At 37.9% G+C, this 21,819-nt stretch overlaps 1 protein-coding gene across 2 annotated transcripts in view; it reads left to right on the forward strand.

Moving 5' to 3' along the window:
- LOC140272332 (TOX high mobility group box family member 2-like) overlaps window positions 1-20,458 on the forward strand; it is a 78,529-nt gene extending 58,071 nt beyond the window's left edge. For both annotated transcript variants that reach the window (XM_072367733.1, XM_072367734.1), the window contains 5 exons: window positions 11,145-11,375; window positions 14,023-14,103; window positions 16,744-17,142; window positions 17,731-17,870; window positions 18,785-20,458. In XM_072367733.1, the coding sequence (XP_072223834.1) occupies window positions 11,145-11,375; window positions 14,023-14,103; window positions 16,744-17,142; window positions 17,731-17,870; window positions 18,785-18,827 (894 nt within the window). In that variant the 3' untranslated portion in view covers window positions 18,828-20,458. The remainder of the gene's footprint in view (window positions 1-11,144; window positions 11,376-14,022; window positions 14,104-16,743; window positions 17,143-17,730; window positions 17,871-18,784) is intronic.
- The last annotated feature ends 1,361 nt before the right edge of the window (window positions 20,459-21,819 follow it).

Here is a 21,819-nt window from a genome sequence, read left to right on the forward strand (position 1 = left end):
TTCGGTGACATTCAGACAAATATATTCAGAATTGGAAATACACAGATTGTGTTAGTAGCATTAGAAGTGAAGTTATCTTTGTTGCTTAAGGTGCGCATCATGTGCATTTCAACTTGGGAGACTGTTGTTTTATTCATCCCCGGCTTACCACACTGTCTGTTACTTAATGAGAGAACTCAATCTTAAAAATATTACTGAAAATTGCAGTTTTGACTTGACATCACTTGCTCAGTGCAGCTAGATTACTTGTGTTTTTTGTTATGCTTTCTTTTTTTTATATAATTGAAACAGCAATCTTTTTTTTCCATTTTTCCATTGTAGGGTTTAGACATATCTCATATGACCTGCTTGCTCTGCTGCCTTTCACTGACATCTCTGTGACATTCTCCGATAAATCATTTTTGTAACAGTGAAAATATTTTCTGTTCCGACGCTCCATTTCGGAAAAAGACAGATGCCCTTCAGTGCTGCACTCCACAACAGAGGTGAACAATGTGTCTTGTAGTTGTCAAAAGAAATGACAGCGAGATAATTGGTAGGGCACCCCTGTTTCATTTAAACAGAAACAAATAGCCCTCCAAACAGAAATGCGCTAAAAAGCAAAGCTTTGTTTTGTGCAGCTTATTATGCAGGCTTCAGAGTGAAGTAATGAAGACGAGCATTAACGGATTGAGCATTAAAACAAATGCACATTCATTGCAGGCCATGAATATTCATATCACTAATTCAAATAACCTTAGGCGACTGTTACAACTAATGAATATTTAAAACAGCCTGGTCACAGAGATTTGAACACTGCATTATATCTTACTTTCTGGGATCATCATGTACAATGGTAAACAATTAGGATGGCAAAAACAGATTTCAGTGGATATCAAAACGCATCTGGAAAAAAATATCCCATGTTTGTCACATTAGTTACGCGCCATTGACGCTCTAAAGAAGAGCATAATGACATGCAAGAGAAAAACAATGTGAAAAATTGTCAATAATCCGCATAATTGCTGAGGAGATTAGTTGATTAATCGAGAAGTCAGAATATGAATCCTCAACCATTATTAAATCAAACCCTTCACTTTATTGAAATTTCAAACATTAGAAATTAAAATGAATGTCTTTGTTTAGCTTTGCAAATTAATGCCTTTGAGATTTTAACAATTGTTTTGACAAACAGCCAACATGCATCTTTGTAGACTAAACTATGAGTTGATTAACTGAAAAATAATAAACTATAGTTTCATTGGAAAGAAAATTATCTTTAACTTCAGATCAGCTCATGAATGTAATCTATTTCCTTGTCCTGACCCCAAACCCTTACAAGCTGGCTCTGTCAGAAAGGGATGAGGTATAGGAATAGAGAAGCAGTCACCTGACTGGACCCTTGGATCAGCCAGGGGTTACTTACCTCATTTTAAAAACCCTGGCAGCTTTGCATATTGTAAGCAGGAGAATCCCATACTGGCCACTTAAACAGGAGTCATGGCTGCTTCCTTTGAGGGATCAGCATGGTGACTTGTCCTCCTCGCCTCCACCGCATCGCTAATTAGGCCCACCACAAAGCCAGCCTGTGGGGATAATGTCCCATTATTAGAGTCATTTGTTTCAATTAACCGCTCTGTGATTCTACAATAGCTCTGCGCTGCCCAGCGCAAAGAAGCCATTACTCTCGCCCAAGGAACCAATGAGGTCTGGGACAAGTGTTTATAAGAAAGTAAGGGATACCTGCCACTGTCAGCTGGTTTTGCTACCCATTTCCACATACAGCCCAGTCATTGATGAGTTGTCACAAACTGTGAGAGTCAAAGAATCTTTACTGACATCTTTTTTGAAGCTTTTAAAGGCCGAGTTCCTTGTTCCTGAAATCTTGGAATTTGCTCATGTATTTCACGAGGAATTGATTTTTACAACAGTAGCTGACTTGAGCTATAACCACTGAGCATTCTGTGCTCATGTTCACTTTTACATGCTTAGGGCATTGTGGTTGACTGAATTACTATCCTTCTACCATATACTTATGGTGCTCTAGACATTTTTAGACTGCAATCAGGTTGCTTTCTTAGCATGAAGCACTATTTTTCTTCAGCTCAAGCATTGCTCTCATTACTCTATAATCTTAGTTGTGAATTTGAATATTTTTCTCATTCATTTTGATCCCAAAGAAAGCAGATTACTTTGACTACAGTTCCACCCTGCCCTGTCTGCGAATTGTGGAATGACAGTCATTGCCACCAACAGGCAAGCCTTGATAAAAGCTGTTTGTGCACTTGTATAGCGCCTGCTGTGGTCACAGCTGGAGGCTGAAAGAACCTACTGGTTCCAGGTTCCAAAAAGAATGATTATAGAGTATATAACTAAGATTTGTTGACTCATTTGAGAGGCATAACTTTGAAAAACTTTGCATGAGAGACTTTGATATCAGTGTTGGAGTGATTGTTCAGGCAACAATGAATTATATCTCATACATGTATGAAGAAATAGCACTTCATAAATTTTACTTATTTCTTGTAACATCACTCTTTTCTGGTGATTTGCAAGTTTTGACAGCCATAGGATTTGCTCAGCAGTTTCCTCAGTATTTTTAGATGTTTAACAGTATTAGAAAGATTCAGTATCAACTCTGAACACTAATGCAATGTTTCAGAGCACTTTTCAGTCCTTTCACCACTAGATAATGGAAACTTCGATTGATACCAAGAGGTTGCTGCCCTGTGATGCCTCTGTTGCCAGGCTCTCTCATTGGTTTTCTCCCCCCCTGCTGTGCACATGTTTACAAAGAGACATCACCAGCTCACATTAAAGGGTTCAAGTTGTCCCCTCAGGCTGTTGCTATGGAAATAACCCTGCAATGGTTGCTCATTCATGTTTGATTAATTGTTTTTTCCTTTCTGTGTTGTTGCCCTGACAAAGACCTCTTCACTGAGACATATCATCTTAAATCGAAACAATGAAAAAAGATGAATATGTCCAAATCTGTTTTAATTGGATTTTGAGATATTCTCTCTTCCTGCTTTGACATTTTGTGGAGATTGTGAGGTAATTAAAGTATTGAAATAATATTGATAAAACCTTAATTGTAAAGCTATGCTACCCTAAAAGCATATTCTTTATTTTTTTTCCCAGACTTACCTGGTCAAAAGAGAAATATTTAGCTTTTTTTTCCCTCAAAAAATTGCACCATGTAGTGCTGAGCGACAGTAACCCACTGGGGCCAATTAGGATGCCAACAGAGCCAGGAAGTGCATAGCAGATGCTTTTGCCAGTACGTATTTATTAGAATCCAATCTGTGGGGGCACCTCCAGTAGCTCGTTAGACTACCGTTAATCTAATTAGCTCTCACTTGCCACTGTTTTCACCACATTACTAAATACAAGGGCTCCGACTTTGCAATTTAGGCTGATTAAGTAGGTCCAATGTTGTTGGGCAAAGCTTGTGGGGAGGAGCTCCTCGGAGCTGTCAATCATTTTCCAATGGTGGAATCTGGCAATAGCTTTGGGCTTGAGTTTGAATTAAAAATTCTGCAGTGGGAATGTTCAGCAAATCAAGTTAGCTTGTCTGGAAACACCAACAGAAATATACCACATCATAAAGACTTTGTATGTTAGTAATAGTGTGGCACCAGAGCTGAGAGCAAATTCCATCATGACCTCTTTGTAAATCATTACTGTATGATTCCTACTGATGCCCTTTCATGCCTTTTTTAGGCCATGATCAAGAATCTGCACTTCCAGTTCATTATTGTTTGAGCTGGACTGTGTTTTTATTTGCTGAGCACTGCTCTCAGGACAAATGCCTGTTTCTGCTCAGAGATCTGTGCAGGGGCTTTGACATGCAGTCCTGCTCATTGCATGCAGATGGGCAGTCTGACATTGAGTTGTAATTGCTTCCAGATGAAGAGGGCAGTGTATATATTTTAAGACATTATTTCAACCCATCTAGGGCTGAGCTAGATGATGGGAATACATAAAGACAAATCTAACTCAGAATTGATTGTAAAGTAATTGACAGGAAGTACACCACATGAAAAAATTGTACAAACTTGTATTTAAAGCTGACAAACTATTTATAAGAAACGACTTTAACAGCCATCTTGAATTTTGGATTTCTGCTATCTGCAATCAGTTTTAGTTTTCAAACAGCTTAGTTTACATTCCAGTCCTGACTGCCAACATTTTATAAGGCACCAGTCGTTACAGCATTACATGCAGGTGCACTTTGAAATGTTTGCTGCCATGTAAATAACTACACACATGTCATAAAAATCTAAATGTGAGCCCATGTGATCTTGGTTATACTAATTTTAAAAAGATGTGCATATTTCTCTCCAAGACTCACTTAAGCTTTTAGTCTTTTATGTTCCATAATTATCTGATCATAGAGTTGAGCAGACTGAAATATTCAAAATCTGTTTGTGTCTGTCAAACTTTGGATGGTATTAACCATTTTTCACATCCACATTTTTGCAAGCTCAAAGTAACTGGGTGGATTATTCAGTGCTGTTGCATTCTTAAAGCGACTACCTTTTCGATGCTCTTGATAGATGTATACCACAATTGTTTTGTATTCGGATATTTTTTGTTAGGATCGGCTTTTTCCTCACAGCTTTGGGTTACAGCTTGTAGTGAAATTTTCAGAAAAATTAAAAGGACCATCCAGTCGTTATTCTCACGGCTGCTGCTTTAACAGCAGTGGCCAATTATCTATTTGTAAAGCACAAAGGCCTAGAGCTGTGATTTCCCCCCATATGCTGGTGTCAAGAGGTACATGTTCTTTCTGCTTCAATGATCTATCACACTGTGGCACTTTTGCCTTTTTTCATAATTGAATAAGAAACTACAGTCATATCAACCTAATATCAATAATACGTAAGAACAGTTTGATAGTAAAGCATCTCTCAAGTATTTTCTAAACTTTTGAACCAAAACTGTTTTTGTTTTTTTCAAAACAGTTTTCACCTCTTTCCTGAGTCATTTTCAGCCAGAGCAGCCAGATGTTTCCAATGAAAAGACATACTTTACATTTCCTGCCCAGCACCAAAAGGCAGACAGGCAAGATTAGCAACCAGCCGGTGAATATAATGTAGTATTTAGCTGTTAAACAGCCAGATTTCCCCAAGGAGTATTGGATTTACGTCACATTCACAAGACGGTCATATGAGAAAAATTAAATGAATAATAATACTCCTCCATATCTGCCATTTGCATATTCCAAGTAGGTGCTTTCAAATCCTAAAATGGTGTGTGATATATATGTACATGTAAGTAAATGTAAGGTTTTCATATGAACTCTAATGCAATAAGTATTGATGCTCTTAAAAACTGTATGTCGCTGAGCTGTTCAATGAATAACTATTCAATATCTATTCAAGTGTGGGTATAATATTTTACTTTGCTAGACCTAATTTATCTATAGTCTAAGTTAGGTTAGTTATTTCAAAACTCCTCGAAAACTAGCAAGCGCCATCATAAAACACCCAGTCATGTGCGTCTAAAAAGATACATTTTACTGTTCATTCATTCAAAAGTATGCATTGAGTATTCATTGCATATGTGGAGTTTTAGACAGCAACTATCACAGTCTCTGTTTGTTTCATGTGTTTGCAACTTTTATCTATGGAATCAAAAGAAAACAACAGTGATTGCGTGTTTGAGAATTTTCTGTTCACTTGTTCAGTTATTACCCAGCAATCATCAGTTGTGACCACTCTCTGTTAAAGTTACATGAATTGCCACTGTAATCGCTTCATCATTTAGTGCTTTTCTAGTCCCCTTGATAACAAACACTTATTTGATTTCACTTTGGAAAATTAAATCTGATATTTAAAAGTCATCATTTTGCCCTCAGTATTGACAGGTTTGGAGTAAAGCAACACTTTGTATCGTGGGATTGTTAATACTAAACAGCATAACCACAGTGGATGCAATGCTTTTAATTCTGGGATTTTCCAAGACAAATAAGGTTAAATTTCACACTTTGTCATCTTGAAAATAGATACAGCTCTCATTATGTTCAAACCAAAGCTGTGTTAAGAAAAGCTATGTTAAATGATTATCAATTGAAAAGTTAGCTTGCAAAAGAGGACATATTACTCATAAAATGTTTTCCCTTTCTTTACGTGTGTAATAGCTTTTTGGAATGTAAATGATCAACAAAGAAAATGAGGCGCAGAACACTTTCACCATCCGTGCCTAGATCTTTTTTCCTAAGATTAACTTTATACAAAATGGAATTAGATTTTTTTTTGTAGTCATCTTGTTGCTGCAGAGTTACACAGCTGCCTTGTACAAAGCCTTAGATTTGTTCGCTACTTTACCATAAACAGTGTAAATGCAGAAACTCACAGATGCTTCGGTGTTGTGACTGTCCTCTCAGGTTGCCTCTACTTGCTAGTTTTTTCTTTTTTCATAGCAAGCAAATCTATTAGCAACCTTTACAAGTCAAAAGGGCATGTGTTAAGTCAAGCACATAATGGAGCACCCTTTGCTGGATCTCAAAATAATCTGCTTCTAATTGAATGAACTTTCAACATAGTTTTTTGTTTGAAGCAACTGTAAATTTTGAATTTGAGCAAGTCATTACAATCTAAACATTCTCCTTGTTAAATGAAGCCTTGGTCAAAAAGGGACAGTCCTGCTGCCTAGTGGCTCATCTGACCAGGCTTTTAAGGAGGAAGGCCTTCAAGAGACAGAAGAAACCAAGGCTTTACAAACAGAATATGACAACAGGGTGTAGCAACGGTGTACAGTTTAAAAAATATATAGATTCATTAAAAATGAATTGTATAAACTTGTTATAGCAAACTGTCTATACAAATTTATAAACTTGGAAATAAGCATTATATTTGCCCTTTAAATTTGCTTTTTCCCTGTTTAGTTCAAGATCAAAGATTTCGCTGTCGACCTTTGATTGATGTTCATGAACTGCTGTGTTGCTGTGTTTAGGAGCTTCCTCTGCATCACAGTCAGTTGCTTAGGTTTGCGTTCGCTTGATCTCTTTTCTCAGACCACTGCACATCCAGGCGATATTTTCCAGCGAAAACTAGCATGCAAGAATGGACTTATCATGTATTTTCTTTTGATGCTTTTGCACTAATTCTGTAGCATAAGCTGCGTAAAACACTGACAACCTGCATGTGTTTGTGCGTGTATGTCTGCATTTTCCCCTTTTTTTTACAGCTTTTTGGATCTAAATTCAGTACCGCCATCACTGTGTATCTGTGCGTCACGTCTGTTAGTCTCTGTTTTTATGACCTTGTGAAATCAGTACAAAATTAAGCACTCTTCTCATTGTCTCAACATTGTGTGTACATTTTCAGCATATGTTATGATGATGGTTATGATGCATGTATTCAAAACACCACTACTGGACAAATACTTTTATCCTCTTATGTACTTCTGTTCTATATTACCTGCTTTTATTTTACATCTCTCAAACTCTGTTTGTCTCTGCATCGTTCTTGTTGTTGTTATCTGTCTTTTTCATTGTAAATCAACTCTCCCACCCCCTCTTTTATCTATTTTCTTTATGTCAACTCTGTCTCTTTTTTTCCCTGCATCTTAGTTTCTTTGCTCTTCTCTCAGTAACTCACTTCTTCATTCTCTCTCTAGCTATTTTTCTCTTTCTCTCTGCTGTTTTGATAGTGATGCACTTATCAGACTGTCAATTCTAATCTTGTCTTGCCAGTGCTGTGCTGTCCGTTCAGAATTACTGCTACCCCCTCCTCCGCCCTGTCCCCCTCTCTTCACCTACCATCCCTTCTCTTCTCTCTTTCTCTCAGACAACAGAAATGCTGATGGGTTGAGCAAGCAAAGGCTGACACTGTAGTTCAGTCTTTTGCTAGAAAGCTTTGGACAAAATATATTTAGAATCTGCTGCTCTGCTTAGGACATGATGATCTTACCCAGCAGCAGCCATTTTCTGCAGAATTTAAAAACTTATATATATATATATATTACTGTCAATCTGCTCTCTAGCTAGGCAAGGGAGTTGTCTTGTGGAAAAGGTTAGCATCCAATTATTTAACTGTAGAGAAGTTATTAATACATAGAAAAAAATGTAAGAAGAATTGATAGTTAATCAATGGAAAAACAAATACATGCAGATGCTTTCACACAGTTACACAGTACAGTACTATTAACATGTATGGATGTTATCAATCTATTAAATTACCATTATCACTTGTTATCACTTTCATAGATATGGCCACCAGCTGCCCTTCTCCATTTTTTTTTACATTTTTAAGGGCAAATGTTAGCTTCGAGACTTCAACCGAGGACGCTCAAGTCCTTTATCTGATCATTGAGTTTTACCGCATGGGACAATTTAGCTTTTTTAACAGTTTCTGTTTTTACTCTCTGTGTGGTCACGTAGTTTTGATGAGTGTTAAGATTATGTAAATCATACGACTTTCCCATTCACCTTGAACAACTTAGTTCTTTTACTGAGATTTGTAGAATGAATGTACATTTAAGTTACTGTGTGGGCACGTGGTACCTGGGTTAGGGTTAGGATGACACGTTTGTGGTTTCAGTGTCTGCGTCCACAAACCAACAGGGTTTGCCATTATTATTTCTGCATTAATGGAAGCAGAGTTTTTGCAGAGATAACTTGAACCTCCCAATATAAAGAAACGTGGGTGATTCAAACTTGGAGAAAATTGCAGTGAAGTTTGCGTAGTTTTGGAAACCTGTTTGATGCTTTAGTACATAGTTTTAATAAATGATAAAATTACATCATGTTATATCATGCTGCCAAAGTAAGAATCTTAGAGCAAGACAAAAATAAATGTACATCGGCCTATATAAATATAAAAAGAGAGTATAGAGATTTTAGCACATCACAATCTAATCACATCACAATCTCACCATTTTTGATCAACAGTCCATTGTAGGAGTAGATACCAGTGGATGTTCAGAAAGAACAGTGTTATCATTTATTGTTTTGTTTTTTAACTATATGTTGAGCTCTCCTCATTATTTTTTTAAGCTGCATCTCTCTGGTCTTCCAGATTCATTGAAATTTCACTCTTGTCTCTCGGCCCTCTACTGTATACACTGGATTTCATGAACACGATTTCCAAATAATAAGAGAAGAAAATGAAGTCAAAAATGAGAATATGCTCATTATTCTGTTGGTTGATTGCATGCTGCAGAGAGCTGTTGTGTGTCATTACTCTTCCCTCTGTATGAATACATGTGAATTTTTCTGGAGATTATTTAGCTTTCTTTTCTTCCTGTTTTGTCCTTCCATTAGCTCCACCGTCGGTTTATTCTATTTTCACTTCAAAGGCTTGGGTGGAACAGATGTCGTTTCAAATGCCTGTCTTCTGCCTCATTGCCTAAAAGTGAAGGGTGATTATTTTTTAATGAAACCACATATACTTGCACACATGCAAAAAATGAACATTACCTGTAAGCTGTGAAATAGACAACCAGTACTTCGCATAACCCAGAATGGGAACATTCATTCATTTCCGCACACCTTAAAAGCCTTTTTGAAGTTTTTCTTTAACTGCCAAATGTGCTCCCGGACTTTGAATTTTGATTAGTTAATTTCATGCTGTGTGGACTACAGTGTGTTGTTTGGCAGTAGTCTGCTTAAACAATGTCATTTTCTAAAGCAGTCATTTCCTGTTTTCCAACTGACAGTAAAGGAGGGAAAGACGTTTGTTCCTTAATCTTGTGATAAGTATGTATTAGATTGAAACGAAAGTCTTTAAATGTACTCAAGTTGCTGTTTTGATACTGATGCAGTAGCATATTTTATCCATGATTTGTTCTCCCCACTGCTGAGTTTAAACACTTAAACCCTGGATCAGTGGATTAAGAAAGCAAACATTCAAAGATGTTTAAAATTTCTTAGATGCTGCATAATGAAATAGTGACTTTGCCTCGGAGATGGTGTTTCTTCGCCAAATAAGAGCTCCTAACAACAACTGAGTAACTCTCCATAACCCTGCAACCATCCGGAGTACACGTAAACATCCTTCATTTGACATAATACCAATGTATGTCATTATATATTCAGCATGTCATTATATCCTCGAGCATATGAATGGAAATTGGATTGTTTTTTTCTGCATTTATAGCAACTAGAGAATCAGGTTAATCGATGTTCCAATGATACTGATAACAACATCAAGCCATCACTCTTCCCTTTTTCTCCTGTTTCTGTCTCTTGTGCTTGGCATGTTCAGTCCTGAGCAAAGAAGGAAATTTCCATATAGAATCATGTCCAGGATCAGGTGACCTGAATTTGACTCCCAGTCAAAGCCCTACCTGGAAAATGAAAATGTGTTTGCGTGTATTGGATCATCACACATATGGGAGCAGTTCTGCCTTGTGAATATGTGGGGATAATGTAGTGTGTTGTTGTTGACAAACTAACATAGCACCCACTATGAAAAATGTGCATTTAATCATGGGTTTTTTTTCCTCAAAACACATTATTGAACTCTTTATTGATAATCCCCCATGAAAAAGGGAAATATCTATATCCATCTCAAAATATCCTTGAAGTCAGTCATTCAGCAGCTGATAAAATAACCAATGCGAGAATAAATGGAAGTTCTACCGATTGAATTTTAATTAGTTCAGTTTTTCCCCTACCCAGATTGTTGTTAATGAACAGGGGTGAACCTGTGTTACTCATGTCTTTCTAGTCTTGAAAGACATGAGTATACCCTTTCCTTTACCTGTTAGGGGCTTTGTTTTTGGAGAAAACTGACCTTGTTATGACCAGGTGTCATTGTGGGGACCAAAGCCTGTTCCAAATTAGGCTAAATTTAGTCCCTGTGGTCCTGGTAAAAGTGTGGGGTGATATGTAATTGATGTTATATTAAGGTTAAGAGTAGCCATAAATTGGTAATGGTCAAAATTTTAGGATTAGGCTGTGCATAAAGAATTCAAGTAATTTTCCTTATAAAGATAATAAGAGCAAACTTTTGTGTTTATGTGTGCTTTACATTGCAAAGGAGGGAGTGTCTTATCCAGTCAATACATCATGCATATAAATACACTGCATTATTAAAGAGATTTCCCAAGCTTGTTTCTGTAGTAGCGGCAGCAAAATACCCTATTATCAACTGATTTATGACCAGGAGTTTCTTTGTCTCACCTCCTTTCCATATCCCTCTTTCTGTCTGCAGATAAGCAGCGAGAAGCGACCCTCAGCAGAAATGATGAAGCCCAAACCCAAACCTCAAAAGAAGAAGAAGAAGAAGGACCCCAATGAGCCACAGAAACCCGTCTCAGCATATGCGCTCTTCTTCAGAGACACCCAGGCAGCCATCAAAGGCCAAAACCCAAATGCCACATTTGGAGACGTTTCCAAAATTGTGGCCTCCATGTGGGACAGCCTAGGAGAGGAACAGAAACAGGTAGAAAATGCTCAAGTCTAGTAGATGTAGTGAAAAGGGATGCACTTGACACTGCATTGTTAGATTTACAGTGCTGTGTAAAGGTTGTAGAGATGAAAACTAAAGTGATAACTCAAACATTATTTCATGAATAGTTGTTGTTTACCATTTAATTATTTAATAAAGTATTTCTGATTCTGATAAGAGTCTAATTAAAAAATATAACTAAACTGCCTTGATCTCTACAGCACTGTGCATTTTTTCTTAACATCTAATCATTCAAAGTGTATAAGTCGAGTGTTTATAGGCTTAGACATAGAAGGTTTACCATGCCGAGGAACATTATGGAGAGAAATAATTTGGAAATTGTGACAAATTAATATAAAATGAAAAATAAGATTTACATACAAGTCCACACAGATCCACAAATGCATACTGTGTTTAAGTCCAAATTTGAGTGGATTCGTGCATTATTTCAAAGTGGAAAAGACATTTTTTGTATATACAGAAGGGGAGAGTTAGAAAACAACTGATGGATTTTCATCTGAACAGAATATAACAGAATCTTCAGCAAAAAGTGGACATTTTGCAGTATGAACAGTTCCACTCTCAATGGATATTGAATACAGGATTCATCTAACCTTTTCTCAGATGACATCAGAAATTTGTGTTAACTTTGTGAAAAACACAAAATCTCAATTTTATTCAAGGTTGCGATGTGTACACTTGTAGAATTGTTTTACACACATTCAAACTGGTTGGTATTTATGCACAGGAGATTAGAACAAGTCCTTTACATTTTTAATTTGGAAATGATTTTGTTTACATTTGTGCCTATTTTCACAGTAATCTATCTCAAATTACACAAATATACACCGATGGAATTTTGGCCCCACCAGTAGACAGTATTTGTGCTGCAGCAGACGAGCAGCCTTTGTCATTATCTGCTGTTTAATTACCAGAACATTGCTGTGAGTTACAGCTCACCTTAATGAGCAAGTTCTTCTTATTCTAAAGATAATCCATCCGTTTATCCCCAATCCCCAGGCTCTCATTAAAATGATTTTCTTTCTAAATTTAATTCCAGCAAAAGCAAAGAGAGGAAGAGTGGGGGAGTATTTTGTGCAACAATAGCCATAAAACAGTCTGAGACTGACAAAGTAGGACATTTAACAAGCAAATAATGGTCAGTGTGGGGAAAACATAAACATGCCAAGGGAGATTTCAGGAGACGAGGAATGATACATTTTGCACTGGGTAAATACACAAACAAATCATGTGCAGGTTTAAAAGCAGGCAATCAAATATGAAAACGCGTACACCTCGCTGTTGCTCTACTTTTCACATCATAATGCAAAAGGTATCTTTTGAGGTTTTCTCCACTGTGCAGTGCCCATCAAAATTAAAACCCAAAAATCTTGTCCAAAAAAAGTGAAAATTATCTTTGTCATAAATAAATAAATGAATTTGAAAAACTCCCACAAAGCTGTAGGCCAGGTCACTGTCCTATTTCCTACCTTCCCACCATACGTCTTCATTGGCCCTCTGACAAGCTTGGAGTGTGAAGTTCTCATTTCCACTCTTTATTTATTTCTCTCGCCTGCTATTTTGATCCCACCTGAAATACGCAATTAGTGATCCCCCTCCACCATCGTATCATCCTTGGATTTAACTGAAGGGCATGTCGGCTATTCAGAGGAGAACAATCTATTGTTTTAGTTGCTATTTAATGTCATCTCCTGCTCTGCAGTAATAGGAAGGAAACACTAATGATGAGTTATATGAGGTCATGATGTTGTGTTTCATGGGTATTTAAGAACTCCTATATGTTTTCCAGTTCAGTGCTTTTTCAGAGTACATCAATTAGGTAGTTTATATACTGAATATAGATGTATCATTTTGGGAATACTAAAGTATTCAACTCTAATACTGACTAAATACATCACAAAAAAACACATTTTCCCCATATTATTTCTGCCCTTTTGGTTTTCCATAGTAGACAGGATTTTACTCATCACTCCTGTCGCTGATGGGCATATTTTTCAGTCATTCTGTTACATGCAATACAAACACTTATTTTTATGTGTGCATTGACAAAAAAAATACCTGCACACATGGATACTAGTATGTACCCACATTCTTCATATAAGCATTCATTGAAAACACGACAGCATGTAGTTGTGTGACAGAAAAGGTTTGTACATCCATACAACAATATGGAATCATACAAAGGGATTCTAATGTACCAAATGACAACAACCACTCTGGTTTATCACTGATGCTAGTGTACTGAAAGTGTTATTGTGGAGCTGAAGAGACGAGAGGGAGAACAAGGAGTTCCAGTTCATTTCTTTAGGTGGATTGGAATGGAAATGATGTGTTGCTGCAATAGAGGAAGACACATTGAGATGAGGGAGTATTAGTGCTGTGATGAGGAAATGGAGGTGTTCTGTACCATTGGCTCTGATGGAAAGGGAACCATTACTGATACGTTTGTGTGTGTTTTTGTGTGTGCATGTCCATGTGTGCAAGAAGGGTTTAAGAAAGTGTTAGAGTGAGCTAAAAAGCTTGTGCATGTGTATTGCGGTATGTGTTTGTACGTTTATGAACATGTCAACCTCTCCTCTCACCCAAAGCTTTTTTGTTTTTACTTTTTTTTTCTTCACAGGGCTACAAGAGGAAAACTGAGGCAGCTAAGAAAGAGTACCTGAAAGCCTTGGCCGCGTACCGAGCCAGTCTGGTTTCCAAGGTAACGCTTATGACACACAGGACCTGGCTAAGACTGATGATGGATTGGATGGAAAATCCTTGCTAATGGGCTAGGAGGAGCCTCTGTTGGATGAAACAGCAGTGGTAGAGAGGGTGGGGGCATCTCATGCAAAAAAGAGCATGCCATATTTTAGAACAATACCTGATTTCCATAGGTTGCAGATTGGGGGTTGGGATTTGTAGTTTGTATGGCGATATAGGGAAGGGGGAGGGGGTCACTGTCAGAGCACACAAGCATATGGCCATGTCAATGATGTGGGTTGGGGGGTAGAGAGGAGTTGCTTTTTCATGTGATACACATCCTATCAGAATAATCTGTTTCAAACAGCTTTCCTCTTCAGAAAATAGAAATCCTCAACTCATCTCACACCAACAGGCACCTGTGTCATGCATTAGATCATCAATTTCCTCCCCTCATCATCTACAACAGGAAGTACATCAAAATCAACACAGGCAATCATTGGCTTGCTGCTGTTTCCACCTCTGACAGTTTCCTGCTAATTCAGATCTACGACATCCTTCTTGCCCAGTGAATGATGGTTTCTTGTACACACCGGCATAGTAACATAGGGGGAAAATAAAACCAAGGAGGGCTGTGGATTGCATTGTTTAGTGCCTCCTTGTATTAACAGCACACAATGTAGTGTGGGGAAGATTCCTTTTGTCATTCCATTTGTTCTGCAGGCAAACAGCCTCATTTCTCTGCCTAGAGTCCTGCATATATGTATGTGTGCATGTGTGTACATGTATATGCATGTGCTGGTGTGTATGTCCCTCTCCTTTTCCCATCTATCTGTCAAGGTTTCTATTGATCATTACCTCGTCCCCAGCTCTATTCATACAAATGGGCTCCATTACCTTCTAATCAACACTGATGGCTGGAGATGAGCAATCTGACAGCTCATCACAGAGCCCGGGAGAGGGTGGAGGTGGGGTATTCTGTGAGTGTTGCACCTGCTCTCTGTCCAGACTGAGAAAGGTTAAAGTTTGTAAGATTTTGGTGCAGTTTGGTGTTTTCCTCAAAGCAATGCAGGCCATTTAAATCTCTACCCTGTTTCACTATCAGCTAGTCTTCACATTAGTGTGTGAAGTGTTACAAAAAGGATTACTGAAAGCTACCAGGCGAAGAAAAACCTGAGGATTTTCAAAGTATGAATATGCTCAAATACGAGCGTATGTTGGGCGTCAGTCCTTCGCTCAAATTGCACTGGACAACTGCCCAGGGGAAATTAAATGAAAACAATATTTTGATACTGGAGCAGCTGATGAATGCTGATGTTGACATATTTGAGAAAAAATCTCAAATCTTTATTTTTCAATTCCATCTTATTATTAGGTTATTTTCATTGTGATTATTGTTATTGATTTTCATAAACTCACAACCCTTTAGTTTGGTAAACAAAGACTCAATAGAGCAACCAGTCTGTGCAAAAAGAAAGAATTAGATTAACACCTTGAAGTTGGTTGGATTTGCTTTCTTGTTAGATGAGAATATCAAAGCCACGCTAGTGTCTGGCCATTGAAAATTAAGGTAAAGTTTATAACATAAATTACAGGCACACTGCTTGCCTAGTTTATTTCATTGTTCTCATCTAAATCTACTTGAAAGCTGATAAGCTGATTAGCATAAAATAATCAGCACAGCATTAAAACCACCTTCTCAAAGGCCCTCTTGAGCCGCCAAACAGTTCTAACCCATCATGTCATGGAGCCCCTCTCAGGGTGTTCTGTGTTGTCTGGCTCTGGTATCTTAGTAGTTTTGCGTTTGAGTTGTGCCAAATCACATATGGATTTAAGGGGGTAAGATCAATACTTTGGGCACTTTGTCATATTTCAAGCTGTTGCTGAGCTTTTTTTTTTTTTTTTTGTGACACACAGGGTGAAGCTTCTGCCATTAGGAATGGCTGTTTCTATGAAGGGGTGGTCTTTCCTAGCAATAATGATGTTCCCACATCACCTCCCTGCTTCTGTTTTAATAATTTCAGTCCAGGATTATTTTAGCTCTGTTACATATTAGAACATACTTTGAACAAAAGAAAAATCTGTACATGTTTATTACAAGCAAAACACAGCATGACATTTTACCAGTATGGGGTTTGACTCAATGTAATTAGAAATAAAAACATCTCAAACCACCACAATGGTGCGTTCTTGATTTGTAACTAAATGGAGGATACTTGTTAAAGTAACATCTAAAGCTAGGACCCAGGGTGTCTCAGCAGAACATTGCATTGTAAAGAGATGATCAATGTTATTGACTTCACCCTGCAGATTGTTGCATTTTCCAAACCACCCAAGTCCAACAAAAGGTAGAGACAGCCAATTGTCTCCAGGATTTCAAGAAATTTGAGCAACTCGTAAGTAAGCCTCTGCTGGCTTGCTTACTGTGTCAGCCGTGTATTAAATCCAGGTCGACAAATAACGTTTCCCTTTAATGTTTAACATTTCCCCAAAAGCCAAGGCTAATATTTTTGTTTCATGTGTTATGGAAGCTTCAGTTCAGAATGAGGAGATAATGACAAATAATGTTTTGAAAGTTTTTGGGTTTCATTAATTGAGCACTTCCTGTATTTTATAAGTGATCTGTTATTTTTTTGGTTTGTTTGTTTTTTATCTACAGACTTACAATGACCCGGAACCAAAAAGTGCCCAGCAGACCAGCCAACCCTCCCACCTGCTGCCCCCTAAGCAGCCCCTGTACAGCATGTCCCCTCAGTCCTCTTCACCCTACCTGGGCCCACCGGGGTCCTTTCCTCTTTCAGAGCTCCAGAGCTACGGTGGGCCGCCCCGCCACACTTTGGCCTCAACTCTCAGCCAGTCTCAGATGCTCCCACCTAGCATGAGTGCCTCTCCCCCAGCACCCTTTCAGATCAGCCCACCTCTGCACCCACACGCTCAGCTCTCTCTGAACCAGAGCTCCCTGCTCAACCAGCCAATCCGCATGCAGCAGTCACAGCCAATCATCTCACACCAAATGGGGCTCCAGCCGTCTCTGCATTCCCCTCCTCTCAGCCAACAGGTTAGTGTGGCCATTATTGGAGTCTATTACATATACTTCTTCAATAAGTGATGGATTCAATGAATATATTTAAATGTGAGAAAATTGAATCATTAGCCGTATTTACTTACTGATAAATTGTATTTATTGTGAGACATTTATCACACCCAAAAGCATTGTTTATATGCTTTGATTCAAACTCAGTTATTGTTTTTTCTTCAGCTGTTGCTGTTTTTCACATGGAAAAGCTCCCAGTTCCCTCTCATCATATAATGGGTCTCAATCACACTTTTAACACATAAAAGAGTTACCCATTTAGTGGCTAACCAACAATTTTCTCTTTTCTCTCAGTCAATAAAGTGTCCAATCCAGCAGCAGGGTGTCATGTCAGAGTAAGATGTGTGATTTGGAGAACCATTTTAACCAAGCAATGAGAGCAAATGGAGAGAGAAAAAAATGTTTTCTACTCTCAGCAGCAACTGATATAGACCGCTGACATCATTAGGCCTCATACAGCATCATGGCTCAGCACACCCTGATAGCTGGCCATCGCAAAGCTCAGATGATATAACCTCTTCTCCTCCTGTGCTTCTCTCCTCTGATCTACAGGGATTCTCCCATCTTCAGGCTGATTACCAGAACAGCGTCGGGGGCTCACAGTCTCCAGGGGCCCCCAATCCAGTGCACGGCCAGAACCCCGACTGGGATAGCGAGTACTGCAACAGGGACTGTGGACCCAACCATTGCGGGTGAGCTCATCCCAACAGTTATCATATACTATCAAGTTAGTGGTAAAAAAAGATAAAAGAAGAAGAAGACGACGCAGCTCAGTCCCGATTCAAGTGTAATTCTGGTTTGTTTGATTGCTAAGAATATTAAGTAGCTTTGTGACACTTATTTTCCAAGTGAGTCACTCTCTAAACCGCTTCACACCCAAATACTTTGACGGTATTAATCATAAACTGCAAATTTCCTGCTAAAGCAAAGCATCTCCTTGAAAGTGAAATGAGTAATGCAGCACCAGAACAATGCTATTACAGATTTTGGAAAGTGTGACATCCAATTAAGTTTCTGTGTGTTATGCTTGACACACATTGCCTTATTGAATCAAGCTATTCAAGCAGGAATGAGAAGAATGTTTTGTCTCACACCTGAAACTCTGTGTCTGCGTCAGAGAGGCAGCTGAGCTAGAAGCCAGTTGTCTCCTTTATTCAGAGCTGATTCATCTGTATGCCAAATGGGATCACGTCTGGGTCAAATCATGTTTGACGTTCTTTAAAGTGGATTGAGTCTTTACTTAAACCTTCACCCCGTGTCTCAGATCTTTGTAGTTTGGAGTTTTGGAAGGTGCTCGATTGTATCCTGTTTGTCAGTAAAGATAACTGGAGATTGGACTTCATGTCTGACATTTCAAGCACCAACTGATCTGCAGATTTTGATTTCATGCTTATTGATGTCTGTTGTTTGTCAACAACTTTTATGTCTGTTTTGGAGCTGCTCCCTAAGCTAAGCTTTCATTAAAAAAGATTTCCCCAGTGGAATATAGGATAAACAGACATAAAGTGAATGTATTCTCACTTCATAACTGTTTTTATCTTTATTCCATTCACATGTATACATATATCCAGACGTACATTAATACCGGTTTTGTTTTCTTCCTCAGCAGTGGCATGGGAGCTCGAGACAAGCCTCTCTACCTCACTTGAAGTTGAATGACCTCCACATGTCAGACTCCAGGGAGCATTCTAACATAACAACAGCATCATCGATGTATCTGCTTTTAAACCATTTTGTTTTTCCTTTTTTATTTTATTTTATTTTTTTGTGATGGATTTTTAAAATCCCAAAGACTGCTGCGGTAACTTCACCTATTTGCCAAGCACTTAGATCGACCAGAAGCCTGAGGCACTTCCCTTCTCTTTTTTTTTTGTTTCTAATCAGTGAACTTTTTTTTTTTTTGGAGTGAGCTTTAAGCTCATGCCAGCATCGTGGAAACGAAGACCAAAAAATGTCTTCTCATTTTGTTATGAATTTTTCATTTTTTTTAAAGATGATTTCTCTTCACTCCATTACTCTGTGTTTGCCATGGACTGCCCTTATTAGGGAGATGAAATGCTCAAAGCATACTCAAACTATAAGGGTCTTGGGTAGAAGATCTAATGCAGGAAATGATAATATAGTCACCTCATCAAGGGTGGATGTACTTTGGGACAGACTGAGGGAAAGCATAGCAAAGTTTTAATGAAAGTATAGTCACGAACACATAAGACATTTGTAACTCATCTTTCTTTTTCTCTTAGTAAAGGACTCCCTCATTTGCTTTATTTATCACAGAGTGATTGTAAATATCACCAAAATGGATCCCTCTTATGTGTGTATTGAACTGCACTCCCTTGCTTTTTTAATATCCTTTTTTGTTTGGTTGTGTGATTTCTTTGCAGGTGGATTCAGTGAGGAAATACACACACTAAAACTCGTGTTGAAACTATGTTCACTGCTCTTATTTCTCTCCACATAAGTGGGAAATGCAGAGACTGAAAAGTGCTCAGTTTTCTCCTCAGCTGGCGGAGCTCTGATAGAGTGTCACTCTCTTCACATGGCCTCAGGACATTGCAGAGCTGTAGGAGTCAAATATTGAAACCTCTCCTTTTAGCTCATTCCTCTCTCGGTCAATAAGGACCGCCCCTCTCCCACCTGTAACCCCGCCCTCATCCCTTAGTCTCGCACCACTTGTACAGGTGAATAAAAAAAAAAAAGTTGCTAAATGTGAAATGTTACTAAAGAAAAAAACATAACAGTGGGTTTTAAAGTTTTTTGACTAGTTTTATTAGATGTTTTAGCATTGTGTTGAACTCATCTTTATCTTTTTTTGTGAGGGGAAAAAAATTCTCGAGATATTTTGTTTTTTCACTGTAGCAAGATTTGCGTTGCAGCAGAACGGTCATGGAGGTAGATGTTTAATTTTGTGTATAAACCTGCCAAACATACTTCTTTATTTTGTAAAGCCAGTGACGAGAGAACCCATTTTGTTTTGTTGAATATCATTATGTTTTACAATTTGGTCATTCTATTTAATTTGGTTGCAGGTTTCACCTCTATTTATGAATTATATAAAGTAACATTTTGGCTTATTTTCATCAGTGTGCATTATTATTATTATTATTGTTATTGCTGATCCAACAGCATTATTATTAGAATAATAAATACTTTTTCTCAGAAATTGCTGTTGGTGCATTTCTCATGTACATGTACCAGCATTAGATTCATTTTTGTTTCACAAATACTTCTTTTTGGTTTCTTTTGTCTGTAATAAAATGTTTAAAGTGGAAAAGTGGATGTGCATGTCTACTCTCATTTTCATCGTCTCACATTATTACGTCTTAACAGATTCATTATTTTTCTGATGAGCAATGCCTGATAGCTGCAGTCGCCTATAAACATGCATGTGTCTGAGGTTAATTAGGAGGATTATCTTTGATGTTGCTGAAGTTAATGTAACTGCTGTCATGTGGCTCATTAGCTGAAGAGTTTAGGCTTTACTTAATGTACTTTGACCTTTTCACTGTTTTTCTTTTTTTTTTTTTTTTGTATTTTTCTTTTTTCAAACCCAGACTAGATCAATACAGTATATCAGGCAACATATTTCTGCCCGCTGGCCATGTTTTTGGTAGAGGTGTGATGATGAAACTCAGAGTTGATGCAGCAGTGCGCAGCCTTTCAGAGAATAACCTTATAAGAAAACATAACTGCCTTTTACTTATAAATTTCACAGTTGGATTAAAGGTAGAATAGAAATGGAATCTATCATCCGACACCCCTCGCTCCCCCATCCCGCTCCCGTTCTCAGTGATCATGAAGACGCAGCGCCCCCTAGAGCCAATTCACATAACCACATTAATTTTCAGTTCCCTTAACAAAAGGGAATGAAAACAGACACTTTGTGTATCATAATGTGTATTGATAACAAAAAAAGGTCCTAAAAGGCCTTACCATCATTACTGCTACAGAGGTGTCCTTGAGGAGGGCCCTTAAATACCATTTTTACATGTTTTTATATATTAACTAATTTGAATAAATATATTGAGACTTATTTTCCTATAAAAGCTGTCTAAAGTGAAAATGTAGCTGTGCACGTCTCCCCTTGTTTAGATCATCTCAAGTAAGTCTTTTGAGGAGCGGCACCACTGATGAGTAGAATGAAAGGAGGTTCTACTAGTTTGCTTTCGATTATTTATGTTCCTCTATCTCCACCTGCTGGCAATTCAAAAGTGTTTGCTATGAGTCTCATTTAATGGGTTTATTTGGATTTTTGTTAGTTTTGTGTTACACAAGCTATGACAAATTCCCTTTGAAAGAGTTAAAACTTACACCATACAAAGGATAACAGCTTGTTTTAAAATAATAATAATAATATTAACATAATATAATATTAACATGAGTATGTCCTTATTATTATGTTAAAATTAATAACAGCATATACCCTCCCTTGTGAAGAAGGTGTCAAAATACTCTACATGCCCTATGTGCAATATTAGTTAATCACTTGTCCAATCTCTCGTCACCAATATTGTGTCCAGCACGTCTGATACTAGTTCCATCAGAGCCTCTCATTTCCTCTCCAGACAGATATGAACTCCCCTGACAGTCCAGGTTTCAGGAGCACCACAGCCTACAAACAAGATGAGGCAAACAAGAGAG

This window comes from Leuresthes tenuis, unplaced genomic scaffold (genome assembly GCF_036924035.1).
Source record: "Leuresthes tenuis unplaced genomic scaffold, fLeuTen1.0.hap1 SCAF_16, whole genome shotgun sequence".
Taxonomy (NCBI): domain Eukaryota; kingdom Metazoa; phylum Chordata; class Actinopteri; order Atheriniformes; family Atherinopsidae; genus Leuresthes; species Leuresthes tenuis.